This window comes from Doryrhamphus excisus, chromosome 8 (assembly GCF_030265055.1).
Source record: "Doryrhamphus excisus isolate RoL2022-K1 chromosome 8, RoL_Dexc_1.0, whole genome shotgun sequence".
NCBI lineage: Eukaryota > Metazoa > Chordata > Actinopteri > Syngnathiformes > Syngnathidae > Doryrhamphus > Doryrhamphus excisus.
In genome coordinates, this window is record NC_080473.1 from 4223256 (window position 1) to 4242038 (window position 18783).

At 45.0% G+C, this 18783-nt stretch overlaps 1 protein-coding gene across 3 annotated transcripts in view; it reads right to left on the minus strand.

The window, feature by feature from the left end:
• kmt2a (lysine (K)-specific methyltransferase 2A) overlaps positions 1 to 18609 on the minus strand; it is a 44579-nt gene extending 25970 nt beyond the window's left edge. For all 3 annotated transcript variants that reach the window (XM_058079369.1, XM_058079370.1, XM_058079368.1), the window contains exons 1-5: positions 18282 to 18609; positions 5619 to 5691; positions 2187 to 5431; positions 1113 to 1290; positions 38 to 266 (exon numbers count right to left, since the gene is read on the minus strand). In XM_058079369.1, coding sequence (XP_057935352.1) covers positions 38 to 266; positions 1113 to 1290; positions 2187 to 5431; positions 5619 to 5691; positions 18282 to 18527 — 3971 coding nt within the window. In that variant the 5' untranslated portion in view covers positions 18528 to 18609. The remainder of the gene's footprint in view (positions 1 to 37; positions 267 to 1112; positions 1291 to 2186; positions 5432 to 5618; positions 5692 to 18281) is intronic.
• Positions 18610 to 18783: the final 174 nt, after the last annotated feature.

Consider the following 18783-nt stretch of genomic DNA (forward strand, 5'->3'; position numbering starts at 1 on the left):
TAGTTTCTAGACTTCTCCCTGGTCTACTAAGACTTACTTGCAGCACTGCTTTTTGATGTTCCTTCCACCAAATTTGGGCTTATCGAGACAGTTGGTACAGACCCCACAATCTTCAGGAACCTGGCAGCCTGAACACTGACCACAACGGCGCGATCGACGACCCTTTTTGGGAGGAGCTTCTTGGATAGCCTTTTGCCGTGTCTCCCGTGGCTTTATGGGAGGGGACTGAGGCTCGGCCTCTTCTGATCCTGCCACCGAGGACTTGTCTGTACAGGGAGAGAGGTTTTACAGTAATGGAGCGCCCAAAATATCTGCAGTTATTGTTAAAAACTTATTTGTGGTGCCTCCTATGGTTTGCATTCAAAAATGTGATACAGATATCCTCAGTGTTTAATCATCATTAGACCAGGGGTGTCCAAGGTGCGGCCATAGGGCCATTTACAGTTTTATTGGCCACTTAAACAACAACAATAAAACAAAAGTTGTAATATTTGGAACATTTGTTAGGTATAAAGTTATAATACCACTATGATAATAAAGTCAAAATATTGTGAGTCATAATATCAACAGAAATAAATGTTGAAATAGTTGTAAGAATAAAGAAAAAAATATCAAAAAAGTGCAATGTAAAGAGAAAAAGTTCATACTAATAATAAGCTGATACTAATAATAATAATAAAATAATAACAATAACAATAATAATAATAATAATAAACTGATAAAACAAAGCTAAGCAGCATTTTTTTCTTTAAACATAAAAACATCTTTGCACATCTCAATGGGATGCATTAGACAAATGGACAATGAATCATGGACAATTAGTTGCGGCAACATTAGGTTTTTCAGTCAACCTAATGACTAAAATAATAATACAGTCAAGCATCAGTTTTTGTATGCCACAGTTACCGTGCGATTCAGTTATTGTCAAACATGTTTGTAAAATGAAAACAGAGGTTTCCTTTGTAACGCTTCATATTGCTCTGACACGTTTAATTGAATTTTTAAAACTGCCAGCCATAAACAGACTTTGGGCACCACCGGCTTACACGAACAAAGACAAACAGGACATTCCCACAACAAACAGGTCAAACGTAATGTCCAATTAGCCTCACCGTCATTCCCCATGGAAGACAGAATCTTCTCCCTCTCCTCCCAGGGCAAGGCACTAAGTGTGGGCATGTCGTCAGGGAACACGGCGCGATTGCGGCCGAGCGCCACGGCTGCCCGCCGGCAAACATGCTTGATGCGTGGGCCACGTACTGAGGCCTCTGAGGAGTCGCTCTCTTGACCCTAATCGCAAGCGTAACAACAAAACAAGTAGGAGATATTTAGATGCCAGAAATAATGTGAGTGAAGGTCAACTGTCAAACATTCAAACAAAGCTCGGATGAGCACAATGACTGCCTGTGTCTGACTAATTATTACACTAACTGTAGAAGAACAGTGGAAACTTGTGTTTTAAGGATCGCTTTCAAAATCACCGGCGATGCCACGGGGTGCATAATGTATGAAGCAACAGAATTCCCCTCAACTGCCACTATCAGGTTTTGGTTTAAGTCCAAATATAGATTTTATGTACACTACCGCTCAAAAGTTTGGGATCACTTGCAAATGTCTTTGTTTTCCAAAGAAAAACAAATGTTCATGCATTTCACAAACATTTTCTTCAATTTCACAAACATTTTCATCCATTTCACAAACAATTAAAATGAATCAGATGATATTTAAAGAAGGATCTCCATTTTTGCATAGAGGCCTACTATCAACAACTGTCAGTCGTCTGCATCAATCTCCTGGTATGGCTGCTAATCCAAGTTCATCATTTTATAAGACTAATAGATGATTGGAAAAAAACTAAAATCTCTTACCATGCTGTTAACCACTCCCTTCAGAGAGCAGCACAAACTGGGTCTAACAAGGACAGAAAAACGCTGCACAACTGTGCAAGAGAGTGTGTAGTTTAAGACAAAGATGCCTCACAGCTGCACTAAATAGTAGCCATCAAACACCAGTGTCAGTATCAACAGTGAAGCGGCGACTTCAGGATGCTGGACTTCATAGCAGGACTGCCAAAAAAGGCCATATCTCAGACTGGACAAAATAAATTTCCAAGTGATCCCAAACTTTTGAGCGGTAGTGTATAGAAAAATGTGTCTGAAACGATAATGACAATAAAAACCACTAACCTGGACCTTGGTTTGGTCTGCAGACTTCAGCTTGTTCTTCTTTATTTCAATAAGCTGTGCTTTGGCCTTTCTCAGCAGTCCAACGACGCGCTTGTCAGTTGCAGGTTGCTTCTCTGCTTGTTCCAACACGGATCCCAGCGAGGAGACCGGGAGCTGTTGTTTTCCCGGCTGCCCCGCAAGGCTGGCCGCCTGCTGGCTTGAAGCACCGTGCTTCTCTTTCTCCTTTTCTCCATCCTCCACATCTGCTCCCTTCTCGCTGAACCGCCCTTTCTTGGGCACACGGCTCTTAGAGATGGAATTGGGAATAGCGGCGTGGAGAGTGCGCACCTCAGAGGATGGAGTGTCTGTAACATCAATTGATATTGATTTTTTTCTCCCTGGAGCCTTTTTTGGAGCGAGAGATAAAAGAGCATCTTCCGAGTCCCTCCCATCTACAAAGAGGCTGGAGGGCGCACCGGGGGAGCCATCTGGAGTAGTGACCTTACTCCTTTTCTCAATATCCTTCCTCGCTTCCTTCTTATTTTCCTTCTCACGGTTTTTCTCAGCATCCTTGTCTTTGTCCTTTGGAGCAGGCTCCTGGGGAGCTGACATGCTTTTCTCTTTACTTATTTTACCAGCTGCTCGCCCTGTGTCTAGGGCACTGGAAGAAAAGAGGGGGAAAAGTGGTGAGGAGGAGGATGATGCCGTTGTCAAAGGAGGCAGCGAGTTTCCAGCTGTCCCTCTCCTGCCGTCAGGTATCCCCTGTGACGTCAGACCTTTAGAACCAGAGGAGAAGTTGCCAAACGGAGCAGGAGTTAAGGCACTGGTAGCGGAGCCCCCTGGCAAGGAGCTGGGGTTACTACTGGGGACAGAGTCTGACAGCGCAGACATCTCAGAAGAGCCTCTGCCCACAGACCTCTGCCCTACGATCTGGCTGCTGCGTCTGGTCATGGAGTGGGAAGGAGACCGCGCCTGGCCGTGTAATCCCGAGATGAGTCGCCTCTTGCGGCGAGAGCTTCTGCCGGAGCTTGACGACTTCTGGTGCGGGGATAGAGAGCCAGGGCTGCTGCCGGACGATGAGTGCAGAGTAACGGACTCAAATATCCTAGAATGGGCTTCGCTGGGCGTAAATCGCGGGGCGCGCAACAGCGGGCTACGTTTCTGGAGCGGAGAATCAAAGCGGGACGAAGAGGGATGCTGGTGGTGGCTGTGAGGGTGAAGAGGAGCAAATAGGCGATTCGCCGTTCCTGAGCTGCCGCCTTGCACGGGGAAGGTACCCGGAGTAGCCCCCCCTGCTCCACTGACACCTTGAGGCAGCAGACCCACGTCTTGAGCGGTGAGAGGGGGAGGACGGAAGTTGTCAAAGATTGGTTTTCGAATGAGGCCCTCCTTGGCATACTTGGCAGAGGAGAAGTACTGGTATTCGGGGTGGGACCGGGAGGTCCAGCGAAAGGTAGGCTCTCTCAGAATGGAGCGGCTCCGTTTGTCCGACAAGCTGGACAACACTGACGAACCAGACATGAATGGAGGGATAGGGTGTGGCAACCAGGGTGACGAAGAGTGGTGCTCACTGATAGCAGCACTAGAGGAGGCTGACTGAGGAGGCTGTGGTGGGGTGAGAAGAGGGGGAGGTGGTGGCGAGGAAGAAGAGGACGCGGTGGATGATACTTGTTGAGAGTTTAGAAGTGAGGAGGAGGACATGAGCACTCCCGTGGGTGGGCTGATGATTGGCTTTTTGGCCCCGGCGGTGAGTGTCTCCCGCGTAGTCTGTCCCTGACTGCCCCGACTCACCCCCTGTCCTCTCCGACCACGGCGACTCCTCTCAGGTAAAACGCGCTCCGGTTCTGAGGGAGGCGAGGGCGGCCGAGAGCTGTGTAGAAGGTTGGCCTCTCTTTCTCCCTGAGAGGATGGAGAGTGCTCCTCGGGCTCCTCGGGCTCCGACAAAGCTTGTGTGGCCTCTGAGGCCTGAGAGTCGCAGGAGGAGTCGTCCAGAGTGGGGCTGCTGGATCTGGAAGACTCTGCAGAGGAAAGCTGAGAGGAACGCTGTGATACGGCGCTTGAGCCGCAAGATGCAGCACTACTGCTGAATCGGCCATTGGCCGCGTTGTCGGTATTGCTATTGAGCAGACTGTCCGCGGTTGACGGGGCGGCGGGGGAGGGTGCTGGAGGCGGCGGAGGGGGAAGGGGGACGGACTCATTGGGAGCAGTAGTACCAGTACTGGTGGTGGTCACTGTCGAGGAGGCCATCGCCAGCGATGGGGAGGAAGAGGTGGTGGAGGTGGCATGAGCGGATGTGGAGACCGATGAGGCCGCTTCTAACCGTGCGATCTTCATGTGGGGCGGAGGGGACACGAAACTGCCCTCATCTTCAATAAAGCGCTTCGGTGTTTTGATGATGCGAAAGGAGACGGTGCTGACAACAGGCATGATGAACTGCCTGCGTGCTCCTTTCTTGGCACGCTGCAGCAGTTGCTTAGCGATCGTCGCGTCGGTGCGCTTCGACGGCGGAACAATCCTGACGGGTTTCCTGTGACGAGGGCTTTTTCGGAGTGCCACTGTCCGGTCCGACTTGGATGGAGACGGCGAGGCGACAGCAGTGGAAGAGTCCTGGTTTTCTGCAGCATTGGTGTGACTCAGCGTGGTCTTCTGGGGAGTTTGTGGTTCTGCTCCTCTGTCCCATCCCTTGAAGGCTTTTTGTTTTCCTTCCCCACATTCAGCGGAAGAGGACAGCTGGGCCGCCGCTGCCTCTGCTTTGAGGCGTTCCGCTGACGGCGGGCGTCCACGCCTGCGCCGAGGCACACCAGGCAACGCCTTGAGTCGCGACTTGAATGATGTCAGCGAAGTTGCTCGCTTCAAGTTGGGAACTCTGGATAAACCCCGGCCACCTTTGGGCAGACTGGCATGATGCGGCAGAGCAGAGCCCAGCGGCGATCTCTTTGCACCTCTTCTGTCTCTGTCCTCCTCTGTGTCCATGGGCGACTCAGACCCTGCCTGGCTGCCGTCCTCTGCTGTCGCATGGCTGCCTGTACTCCAAGCTTTCTTGGAACTTGAGGACGGGGGACGGCCTCTTCGCTTTTCCCCAGAGCCGGGTGGCCTCCCAGGCAGCCTTTTTACCTTCTCAGCTGGCCTTTCAGGACCTTCAGGTTTGGCCTGCGTGGGGGAGGAGAAGGAGGGAGGGGAAAGTCCACCTGCAGCAGCAGCTTTTTGGGCAGTTAGGGTGCGCGGTGGTCGCCCACGTGGCTTCTTCTCCTGTGTGGGTGACCCAGCTAGAAATGGGAGAGCATAATTTCAAAGGGTAAAAAAGTTGTAGCTATAAATGCTACATCTTCACCTTCCAAGTACAGAATAATCAGAAAAGGCAAGTGCACACTCCTCTGCCGTTGTTTAATCGCCTACTAAGTCCATGAGTGACAAAATCTTTGAAAAAACATGCTCAACCTAATGAATGTGTACCTGAAGTGGTTGTAGATGGACTCGGTATTCTTTTCTGCTCAGTGCCTGTTCCAAATCCTCCAAATGCTTCTTCCTACAAAGAAATGTGAAAAGACAGGAAGTTAGCATCCATCTTTGTACATATTTGCCAGATGTGCAACACTTGAGTAACTGTGGAGGTAGATAAAAATCTAAACTGCTGGGATGATTCAGCGGGAGAACATCCAAGGGATTTTCTGCTTCGCTTTGTCTTGTGTGATAATAAACGTGCTTAATCCACAGTATGTCATTGGGGCCGATGGGGTGAAGACGAAATGTGATATCCTCCCACAGCGCTTCAGGAAATTGGTGACATTTTACACAGCAAAGCAAAATCAATTCATTCATGGCTGCTGACGGCCAAACCACAAATGATAAACGGAACTGCAAACATTTCAGAAAATTCCACCAAGTGACTAACTGATATCTGGGACCACAGGCTCCTTGAGCAAATAGTCGAATGCTGAGGTGCTTGGTCATAGATCATCCTGCCACAATGGAACAATAGCAACCGTGACTCAAATGTTAAAGCTTTGACTGCAAGTTCTCGTATTACAGTATTTTTCAGCAATTTTAAATAAATATGAAACCGTTCAAGCTTGATTTGAAGATGTGCGGCAAAGCCTGTTTGTTTGTTGTTGGGTTTTTTTACAAGGCAAAGAAAATGGAGACAGACAGCGCTTTCCTTCATTTTCTATGCAGCTTGTCCTCACAAGGGTTACGGGGATATGCTGGAGCCTATCCCAGTGGACTTTGGGCAATGGGTGGGGTACACCCTGGACAGGTCGCCAGCCAATCAACCATTCATAATTGAGAGTCTGAAGCTGCCTGTGAATATTATAGATGAGATAATATACACAAAACCTGAACAGTCCAGTTGCGACTGATTCAATGTCCCAAGAGTGGATTGTGACGTGCATGTTAGTTCAACTTTGAGATTGCATACTATGTTACCAACATAACAACTGGACAGACAGACAGATGCAGTGGTCACACCAGCTCTCAACTTAGACCAGACGACATCGCTACGATGACTCAGCAAGATGCTCGTTTGTTCAGAGCGCATTATTTTGAAGTTACCAGCTAAACAGGGATCACATCTTGTGCTGAAAGATACAGCTATTAAATCAGTCGGCATCCCAGTGAGAGCGTACATTGTAAGTACCTGAGTAACTGTTTTGTGTGTGTGTGTGTGTGTGTGTAAATATGTTTCGCTACAGCCTGATCTGCCTAGCACACAGCAGCATTAGCATTAGAAGTTGCGTTTGTTCCGATCAATGGGTGTATGAAATCAATGCACCTAGGAATGATGTTCCGGTAATGTTTTAAATCATCAAAATATGGCAAGACACAATAAATATTACATGTTTTTATCAATGTACTTGTTCTTGCATGATCACAGGATGTATATAAAACGATAAAATGCTGATAGAGGATTTTTAAGAGCGTTTCATAGTCAAAATAGGTGTGTCCCAATGACGTGCATTGTTAGCTAGCTCATATTAACATGTTTTCTGGGGAAATGTCTTCATGTCTCACATAAGGATTGGGAATGACGGGTAAAACTGACCAAAAAGTGCATTTGCCCTTTAAAAAATAAAAAATAATAAAACAATAAAAATAATAAAAAATAATAAAATAAAGTCAAAAAATAACAATAAAAAACTTAAATTATATTAGGAAAACAGGAAGTGAACAAATGAAACAGTTACTGACTGTAAGTACCAGATGGAGGGGTAGGATTTAATAAACTTTGCTTCTTCCTACTCCTTTTGGACATGTGGAACTGTGAACTGATTATGTGATGCATTCTATTGTAATCTGATGCATGTTCAAATGAAATAAAACCATTACCATTACCAAATTACAATTCTGTGGTATGCTGTATGGGTTGCGCGAGCAGACCCGAGTTCAATCCCACCCTCGGCCATCTCTGTGTGGAGTTTGTTCTCCCCCGGGTTTTCTCCGGGTACTCCGGTTTCCCCCCACATTCCAAAAACATGCTATGTTAATTGGCGACTCCAAATTGTACCCCGCCCCTCGCCCGAAGACAGCTGGGATAGGTTCCAGCACACCCTTGCGACCCTTATGACGATAAGCGGTAGAAAATGAATGAATAAATGTTGTATGTCGCAAAGTTCCATAAAAATGAAAAAGCATAGTTTTCAGCTAAAATAAAGTACACCGCTTAAGCATCTTTGAATAAAATGAATACCCATCCTTACTAAATAAGAGAAACACCTCCTCCCCCTTATGCAGTGGAGGACTCGCTGAAGAACAATCTTTAGCATCCTCCATGTGCCTCCCCTACCTTTTCAAAGTGAGCGTGCGTGTGCTTAAGAGTGGAGGTGAGGATGTCTTTTCATCATGTTTATTTATAGCAGTGTGCAGGGATGCAGTTGAGGTCTGGTTGGCCCACTTTGCAGAGCAGCAGCTGCTCTCTTCCTGCAAACGACTACCAGTAACCTGCAGCCTGACGCTGACACGTTACCAGTGCTCCACATGAAACACAGTAGGCGATAATGTGCGTATCCTTTCCTCATCCCTGAGCATCTTCTCCTCTCGGTGTTCCGTTGCTAAGCATTCCCTTCTGATCCCTTCTCCTCACAGTCAGCCTGTGCGAGCATGCGGCTGCACCGGGTGGGTGTTGTTGCAGTGCTTGAGGAGAAAGGGGGGCGGGGTGCCAACGGACGCCTCTGACTCGCTGAAATAGTGTGAGTAGCGCTCGATGACATCACGGTGAGAGCTCAGCTGAACAGGGGCTGTACGCCGCAACATGTAAACACACGTGAGCGGACACGCTTTCAGATTACATGACGTATGCGGACATTTTCACTACAAACACACACACATACAGTACATACGCATGTAAACACGCAAACCGTGGCGGGCGGCAGAAGGGTAGGCGGGGGAGGGGAGCACAGGCAGAGTAGGCAAATGAGGAAATGGTGGGGGGAGGGAGAGGGGAGAAAGGAATACATGGAAACAGCATCTTGACCCCACAACAGAGACTGACGTCGTCTCCTGGGAGGATGCGAGGGGTCAGGGGTCGCGGTGTGCCAAATCCAAACCTAAACAGCAGGCCTCCCACACATGACAAGATGGCCCCCTGCCTTAACCACCGTGCTACCCAAAACACATACTCAATCACTTCTCTCTCTGTGGCTTCCCGCCCACGGGCGTGTGATGTGCTCAATAGCAGGGTCACGCTCAGGGAAGAGTAAACAAACACAGTAGTGTGAGGTACCCGCCATGTGCCGCTTTGATTTGGAGTAAGGAATAAACAACAGGAATTACACTTTAGTACAGCTTGTATATAGTAATACTGCACTGTATGTGCACTGTCTCCTGAATCGGCCATTGTCCAGGGTGTACCACGTAGTCAGCTGGGATAGGCTCCAGCATACCCCCACAACCTTTTGCATGTATATACAATACCCCCTGAAACCATACAGCCATTACATACACTACCGCTCCAAAGTTTGGGATGACTTGGAAATGTTTTTGTCCAGTCTGAGATCTGGCTTTTTCTTGGCAGTCCTGCTATGAAGTCCAGCATCCTGAAGTCGCCGCTTCACTGTTGATACTGACACTGGTGTTTGATGGCTACTATTTAGTGCAGCTGTGAGGCATCTTTGTCTTAAACTACACACTCTCTTGCACAGTTGTGCAGCGTTTTTCTGTCCTTGTTAGACCCAGTTTGTGCTGCTCTCTGAAGGGAGTAGTTAACAGCATGGTAAGAGATTTTAGTTTTAGTTTACATTTTTAGATGGCTTTTCTAATCATCTATTAGCCTTATAAAATGATGAACTTGGATTAGCAGCCATACCAGGAGATTGATGCAGAGCACTGACAGTTGTTGATAGTAGGCCTCTATGCAAAAATGGAGATCCTTCTTTGAAAATCATCAATTCATTTTAATTGTTTGTGAAATGGATACAAATGTTTGTGAAATGGAAAAAAATATTTTTGAAATGCATGAAAATGTATTTTTCTTTGGAAAACAAAGTAATTTGCAAGTGATCTCAAACTTTTGAGCGGTTATGTATTTCTACACAATGCAGTTTTTCCTCATAATATTCACATATTTATTCTACATACAAGATAGACACTGACTGCTCTAAAGTATATAAATGTTAACTTCCTATAGTATTGTCCCTTGAAAAGACATAATAAAAAATGGTACAATCCTATCAGATCCAGCAAGCAGATATAAAACGCCTAAACCAAAAGTAGTCTTGAGTTCCTGCACAAGAGCGGTGAGAGGGACTGTACCTAATCTTAGTTTCATTTCGACTGGGACCAAAACCGAAGGGACTTTTATCGTGACATGCAGATAAGGGGGATGCGCTCCCCGCAGCGAACAATTTCGCTATTATTGATGTGATGGTTTGATGTGATTGTAGTCGCTTCAAATAAAAGACCCGCTCAACAATGCGGGACTTTCCACTGTGATTTACTTTAATCATCAACATTTCCAACATCATCAAGATCATTTCACTAAGTGTTTCCGCTGCACTGTGGGTGGCGGTAGGAGGGGTGACGTTTCCATAACACAAATACTGTATAACTAGCTATTCCATATTGTGATGTAAAGCAAAACTTAAACGAAAATTGCAGAAACAAGCATTGCGTTAGTGCTGTATATAACCATTATTTTCTTAACCTGAAGCTTCTCATTTCAATTAATGGAGTAATTGGTTAAGACTTAAACTAGCGGTGTCCAATGTACAGCCCTGGGGTGGTTTGTGGTGCATAAAGTCAAAATAATAAAAAATGTACACATTTTAAAAGCCGTAACAAAAAAAAAACCACAAAAAAACAAAATTATGTTGGCAAAAAAGTTATAAAGTTACTCAAATAAAGTACAAATACTATGGAAATAAAGCCATAATTACAAGAAGAAAACGAAGCAGTTAAATTAGTTAGAACGTTTTCTAAAAATTAGTATTAAGAAAGAAAAAAATCATATTCAAAAATTTCATATTTTAAGAGAATAAATATGTGAATATTATGAGGAAAAATTACATAAATTACCACTTAAAAGTTTGGGATAACTTGTCAATTTCTTTGTTTTCCAAAGAAAAATACATTTTCATGCATTTCAAAAACAATTTTTTTCCATTTCACAAACATTTGTATCCATTTCACAAACAATTAAAATGAATTGATGATTTTCAAAGAAGGATGTACATTTTTGCATAGAGGCCTACTATCAACAACTGTCAGTCCTCTGCATCTCCTGGTATGGCTGCTAATCCAAGTTCATCATTTTATAAGGCTAATAGATGATTAGAAAAGCCATCTAAAAATGTAAACTAAAATTAAAATCTCTTACCATGCTGTTAACTACTCCCTTCAGAGAGCAGCACAAACTGGGTCTAACAAGGACAGAAAAACGCTGCACAACTGTGCAAGAGAGTGTGTAGTTCAAGACAAAGATGCCTCACAGCTGCACTAAATAGTAGCCATCAAACACCAGTGTCAGTATCAACAGTGAAGCGGCGACTTCAGGATGCTGGACTTCATAGCAGGACTGCCAAGAAAAAGTCACATCTCAGACTGGACAAAAACTTTTCCAAGTCAGTTTGGGATGACTTGGAAATGTTTTTGTCCAGTGTATATGTTACTTTTAAAAGTCTGAATATTATGAGAACCAATGAATATTTAAGAAGAAATAATTAGGAAAAAACAACATTAAAAATGGGAGCTATAACTGAGACATAGCTAAGAAACAGCATTTTGACCTCTTAGCATATCAACATGTGTTGGCCTTTGCATCCTTTCATTCTTCACTTTGTGACCCTTGGTGGAAAAAGTCCAGACATCCCTGCCCTAGTCGGACCGAATCAATATGACCCAAATACAAATAGTTAGTGCTTTTGTCCAAAGCATAACAGAATAAGGCCAAATATGTCAATAACCGTTTTCCATGGTCAAAGTTGATGTGTGTGAATATCTAGTTTTGCCTAAAACACAAACATAACAGGTCTTTTTTCATGGCAAATATTCATATTTCAGAGGCTGTAATCACACTATATATTTTTTTTAAATAATTAATAGAATATTAAAGTAGTTGTAGATGAATTGGATTAATTCAATCTATTAAACATCAATTCATCGGTTAACTATTGCAGCTCAACTCATGATTAATAATACATAAATGTCATCCTACCAAACATACAAGAAATATCACTTGATGGCCATTTTAATGTTGGTCCATTAGATTTTTCTCAGTTCACATAAATTATGCAGGAAGTGATAAAACCAAAATGAGTCTCACATACACATGCATTATTGGCTAACACCAAATACCAGACAATAATAATAATAACAACAACAATAATAATAACAGTGCTATGCTTACATTGACCATTTGCAGCGATTTAGTTGTGACTCTAACAGGGCCCAAAAGGCTGAGAAATGTGACGAATGTCTGCACGGACGTGGAAACCAGACGCCACAATTATGCAGCAAATACCTCACATGAGGTTACCAAATTGCCTGGATTTACCCATAAAAAAAGCTCAAATATGTAGAGCATCTACACCAAATCATCTGCTTTACTGCGTTAGTACCAGTTTTACATTGTTGGTTGTAACAGCCCCTTTCACACAGCCTGTAAAAGCCGGCCTTTTGTTGTGTCGTGGTGGTGCAAAGTTGGCACTGCTTTGGTGGTACAAAACGTGTACAAGTGACAACAATATTCCACCTTGCTGGGTTGTCTGTGAAAGGCAAATAAACGACAGATATACTGTAGAGCAGCAATTCTGCCGTACCTATGTGTGAAAGCTGCCACATCCTTCGCCTCATCCTCCGCCGCCATTTGGCGGCAACACTTTTCAAGGCAAAGCAAGACACGCCACAGCTGACATTTGACAAAAAAGTAGCGCTGTTGTCATGCGAGCGAGCGACTCGCGGTCCAGTATTGAGTCACAAATGACAATATGACTAAGTATGTACGATATGAGTCAGATAGGAAAGACGGGACTGAGTCAGCCATAGAGAAATAGTCACATTATTAGGTACACCTTCACTCAAATAATCGAACAAGATGTTCCCCCAAATGCTGTAAAAGCAGCCCCGTGCTGCACTTCTGCACTTTGTCACTGTAATAGTTCAAGTCAGGGTATAAATCTGCTCAATTACATGAGCAGGACAATAAAAAGGCACTGCAGATTAATTTCTATTTAATTTATTCCATAAGGATAGATTAGATTTGAAATTATTCACCCTTTTGCAGTAGATCTTTAAAAACAATCAAGGGCTGCTGTTTTGTCCACATCTTTGACTTTTGGTTGCTTCTCTTTAAACATATGAGGCAAACGTTTTCAGATGATCATATAAAAATAAAAATATTACAAACAATAGTGGCGGGAATGTACTGATGGACAAACACCAGTTCCGGGTTACTAACACTTGATTTTTGACACATTCCAGGAATGCCTTCCTTCGACATTTCCAGCACACACACCTCATCCCTGTGTGTGCCTCATCCCTTCCTGGAATGAAAATTGGTGATGAGCTCATACTCCTGTGTGCCCCCCGAGATGACGCATCCCCCCCTTTTAGAGTGTTTACTTACACCAGAGTGGATTACACACACGCAAATGCTTTGTGCACCCCTCCACCCGCATCTGAGCAAAAGGTGGGCTTTTGTTATTTCTAAGTGTCCCAACACCGGATGCAAGTGTTTGACATTTGCTTGGCGGCACACAGAGCAAAACACTTTGCAGAGGAAAAGACAACACCTCGGTGAGTGGACAAAGACAGGAGAGTGATGGACACGTGTGCATGACGTCTCGCTCCAATGTCCTCTCTAGAAAGGAAACACATGGCTACTCCTGCATGCACACACACACACATGCACGCACGCACAGAGTAAAAAGAAAGGACACACAATTGCAGCCTCTCTCTTCATCAGACTCCTCTTAAAGCGCCTTGCCGCCTGCTGTAGCTGAATAAAGCCATGGATGGGAGGGTCTGTGACTAATTCTGCTCCCGGCGTTGTCCTGTGGGGAGAAAAAAGGGGGTTGGGGGGCTTGGGGGCGGGGGGTCCCGCATCCTTTGATATCCCTGCCTGCGCTCTTACAGCCGCCCACACTTTGTGAGTGCTAAAATAAAAGCAGACACAATGCTTCCTACTCCAATCCACATGCTGTCCGTGGGATGGGTAAGCGGGTGAAAGGGGGAGGGGGTTGGGGTCCTCCATTTAAACAGGCCACAAACACCTGCTGGACTCAAGCCCCTTTGCGTTCAAACGCAACATGTCTCCCTCATCAACCAGGGAGATGCAGAGAAACATTTGTGAATCACCATCCCAGTTCTTTCATTTGGAAGCCATTTTTCCCCACATAGGAAATAATGTAAACACACATACACACACAAACACACATAATCAGTTCCAGGGTCAAACTATCACTATATTAGAATTCAAGTAATATTTGAATATGCTCAGCTAAGTGAAAGTTTGAAAGTTGACTTTGATTCAACTCTGTGATGAGGTTGACACACAAGTGTAAAAAGAAGCTAACCACTATAAAACAACTTTAATAACATTGCTATGTTGGAGTCTTTCTGCTTTAGCCCCCCCCCCCCTCTTTTGGTATAGTGTCGAAAAAAGCCAAAGAAAAAGATGCACACACTTCGTCTTTTGATGACTGACTGAATTTGGGTTTTTGTACGGTACAATCAAAAATCCTGTTAAAACTTTGGCCTCACGCATAAGGATGGAGATAATAGTCGATTAATCTAAAGATTGTGGATTAATTGCATCTTGAGGCAATTTGAGTGAAAATGGAGTGCACTACTTGGCACCGTTGATGCAGCAACTATAAAGACGAACATGACGTCTTCTTCAGGAGCATATCAACATAACATAGAATGTACAGTAATAAAGAGTTAATAACTAAATATTAATTAATCCATTCATTTTGCCAATTAATCAAGGAAATTTAGTGGAAGGCCCACACAAATTTTGTGCGACTTGACGAACATTACAGTAGGGGTGTCCAAAGTGAAGCGTGGGGGCCGTTTCAGCTCAAGGCTGGTTATTTATTGGCTGTTGATATGTTCTAAATTAAATAAAATCATCATTACAACAAAACAATACAACATCATTAATGTAGCATTAAATATCACTCTCATTTGCTTTTTCACTTATCACACACACAGAGGCTAACCCGATCCAGTATCGGAAGCCAATACCATCTGCAGAGATTTCTGTGCTTTTATGGTTAGCTTGTTGTTCAGCCAACGTAGCGGGTCATGACATCATCACACTTGGCTGTTGAGGAGTTTATTACAGCCTCACATAAAATCAACAATAATCATAACGTAGCGACCTGCAAATTATGTGCAATGTTGTCAAGACTGAGACAGCTGCGTTTGCTGATATTCTTTTGGCGTGGTTGCATATTAATTGATACAAAGAGAGCGAGCAAAATGGACCTGAATTGTTTTTGAAAATGAAGGCGGATTACCTGCACAGTAAGACTGAGGGTGGTGGGTGTGACACCCGTTTACACACACACACACACACACACAAAATCAATGGGACAGCTTGGCACCACAGGAAGAGAGAAAAAAGAAGCAACTGAAACTTGGGAGGATGAAGAGAATGAATTCCCTCCACAAACACAAAAGCTAACAAATGCCTTCATTTGGACGGCAACAGCCGACAAGCACCCCTTTGAGCCACGGCAATAGGCTTAGTAATCCATTCCAAAGTGGCAGCTGTCACAAGAAAAGTTGCTCTGCTTCTCAGACGGAGAGTTCTATGTCAATGTCTGTGTTGGATTTGGGTCTTTCTGTCTGGAGGGAGGAAGGGAGGGAGGGACGGACGGCCCGGTGTCCGGCTGGCGCTTCAGTGAACTCAGCGGGCTGCAGTGAGCCTGAACAATCCTGCCCCAGTCTGGCCACAGAGGCGATACACTGATCCTCCGTGAAACCACAAGCTGTGTCCACACACCCTCAGTGCTGCTCGCCGACAAAAAGGAGGTGGAAAAACTACAGTTTGCTATCTTAAATCTTCCTCCTAAGAATGACGAAGCTATTATTTATGGTGCGTTATTAATGAATGCACCAAGCTGCTCCCTCATCTTCAATAGGCTTGCATGAGGATGAATGGTCCAGGCTGCCTCTCTGCATCCTTCACACTGCTCTGCTTTCATTACTGTTGCATCCCACCAGAATACGCAGGATTTACAATGGAAATGTCCAATTTCTGCATTGGAGATCGAGGGAAAGTCGTAAATGTACCACGTAAAACCCTACGGGGTATGACTTTAAAGCACACCAGTTGAACGCAAACAAAAACATGGCTGACAACCTCGATAAAGTACTATTTGCTTTGTTTGTGACAAAAATAATTTGACTCGGAGCAGTCCTGTCAACAAACTAAAGCTATTTTGGGCAGCCTTGATCCTTACGCCCAAATAAGAGATTATTTCAACGTACAATAAGCACTAAGAGGCAGTAAAAGGGGGGAACCGGCCTACATTAAAAGAAGAGGCTTCGTTACACATCTTAAAAAAAAACGCCTGCAGCTCGGTCAACTAGCCAGCCATTGGAGCTTTAAGTTTGAAGGCTAATCTAGCATGATGTTGCTGTTGAAATGCGAGTGTAATGTTAGCACCGTAGCTCACATAGCTTCATGCAGCTACACGACTGTTGCTAACTTTGCTTCTAACTTTACTTAACAAGCTGCATCACACAAAAATGCTGCCGTTCTACACAAGAACTCAAGTTAGCATGAGTCCATGAGCATGAGACATGTCCTCCTCACAAGCGTGGCCTGCCAGGTCTACTTGGCTCCGCCACCCTGCCCATGCGCCGGCTAGCGTTCACCTCAGTCATGAATACACTTTTGTTTTGACTTATCTTTATAACGTTCATGAGTGGATTGTGGAGTGAGTGAGCAGGCCATGTGTTCCTAGTTCCCAACACTGACATGATCCAAAATCTAACACATGCATCAGGAAAATCCTGCAATCAAAACCTACAATTAAACGCAACTCATTTCCATATGTATAATGAACCATTTCTTCCAGCGTCCCAGTTTTCCTGTTGCGCACACACTTTTAAGACTTAAAATTGTTGAACAATTATGCAAAAGGAGACCTTCATACACAAAATGTGAGGTAGAATATACTCCTGCTCGAATTTACATTTAAAACAAGTGCTATGACGAGGAGGTAATACAATGCCATGTTATGAAGCAAACTGTCAGTAACAAGCATCCCTGTGATGCAAGAGGAGAGTGGAGGCAGTGTGGGAGCTGGTAAACAAGTGTACTCCCACTGCAATGGACGCACGCTGCTGCTGCTGCTGCTGCTGGAAAAGGAAGATGGTAGTTCGCTAAGGCGAACACACCCCCACAATCACACGGCCCGTCAAGCGGGGGGCTCGTTGTTGTTGTAGCCGGCCCTACATGCGCACTGACCCCCTGAGCAGCATATATGCCTTCTGGGGCGAAGGGATGCGACTCCATATTAGAAGACGGTGATATGAAGCATTACAAGCCCCGCATCGTGTGGCTACGAAGAGAATGAACTCACCTCCCATTTTCCAACGCATCAGCACTAGCATGACGGCTAGCGTGGCGTAGTACGCTAACTCAGCTAGCCTAGCAACAAACACCAGCACAAATGATTCACTATTAAACACAGCAAGTTTCTGCTATGACGTTTAACTCCCGTAAGTGATAAACTAAACAGATGTAAACAACCGGGGCATTTTCTGAAAACGTTTTTACACCTCTCAATAAAGTGAAAATAAAAGGAGGCGCTAGCATGTGTAGCATCCACGCAGCTAGGCTAGCTTAGCCTTCGCAGGAAGATGAGACACCTCAATGAAAAGCACCAAATCACATCTAACATGTTTTAGTAATGAACCTTTCACCTGCATATTATGTGTCAAAAAATAAAATAAAACTAAATAGCGTAAAGGGCAGCTAACTTAGCCATAAGAGTGCACTCTCGACCCCCTTTCGAGTTGACATGTCTTGTTTTTAAACAACACCCTCGAAGGTCCTCAGCTATAACTGTCACAATATATCATTATGGTAAATAAAATACGTTTAAATGCACTTTTCTTGCTGTACCAAAGAGACAAAAAGACAGACAGGTGAGACAACTTTTACGTTTTGTTATTGCACAAGTATTGCTAATGTCAAGTAGCTAACTAGTAAAACACTTCTAATGGCTTATGTATGTGGAATATGTGTTAGTTACAATGTATTAAAGTGTATGTTATGTCGATTGATAATAGTAATACATGTTTGCATAAAAGTGATGCGTGTTTTGAGTGTTTTGATTAGCGTGCTAGCCAAAAGAGTGCAAGATGCAGCCTCCTCTAGTGTTACTACACAACCATCATGGTTATAAACTAACTTTGTTCCCAGTTCGGAATAAAAATCCTGTGTAGGACTGTGCTGGTTCTGGATTTAAGTTTTTTTTCCATAAAAGTGCATGAAAGTTAACATTGTGACAAGTTTTGCACACAGTTGGGAAGCAAGAGACAGACGGAGATAGTCCACGTTTGGACCGTTAGCTCCTCATCTGCACAGCAACCAAAGCATCTCCCGGTACACCAAGGACCACAGCTCCCACCAGGCTACCCTCTCTCCTGCCCTCCGGTGCTTACCTCCGCGCTGCTCGAATCACTCGATTCCCCCAAAACATCCCGAAATGTCTGCAGGTTGCTCCCGATGACCGAAGAGACCTGTAGTGCAGCATCAAACCCGGGTCCGAGTCCGGCGGCGTGCGGATGGGCTCCCGGGACGCTCCGCAGAGAGGCAGTGACCCTTATCCGGCCCGCTCTCCTCCCGGTGCCGGAGTTGCTGCTCCCTCCGGGCCGAGCGGGGAACCGCCACCGACAGCTGTGCGCCATTTTACACTCTGTGCCTGTGTGCCCTGCGATCACAGATACGTCGGTGGGCGGAACCCTGAGCCAGCACTCCACATAAACAAGCTCCGCCACAGCCTCCGCTCTCACTGGCCGACGCGTCGTTATGCAGGTTGCGGGGCGGGGCCGAGGCGACCCGGACAATGCATTTCCTCAGCGGGCCTATTGAAGCGCTCAGTGGCGGACTGCTAATCACATTCAGGGGCTTTGCCCGGGAAAGCAGCCCTGCACTTGAATCACA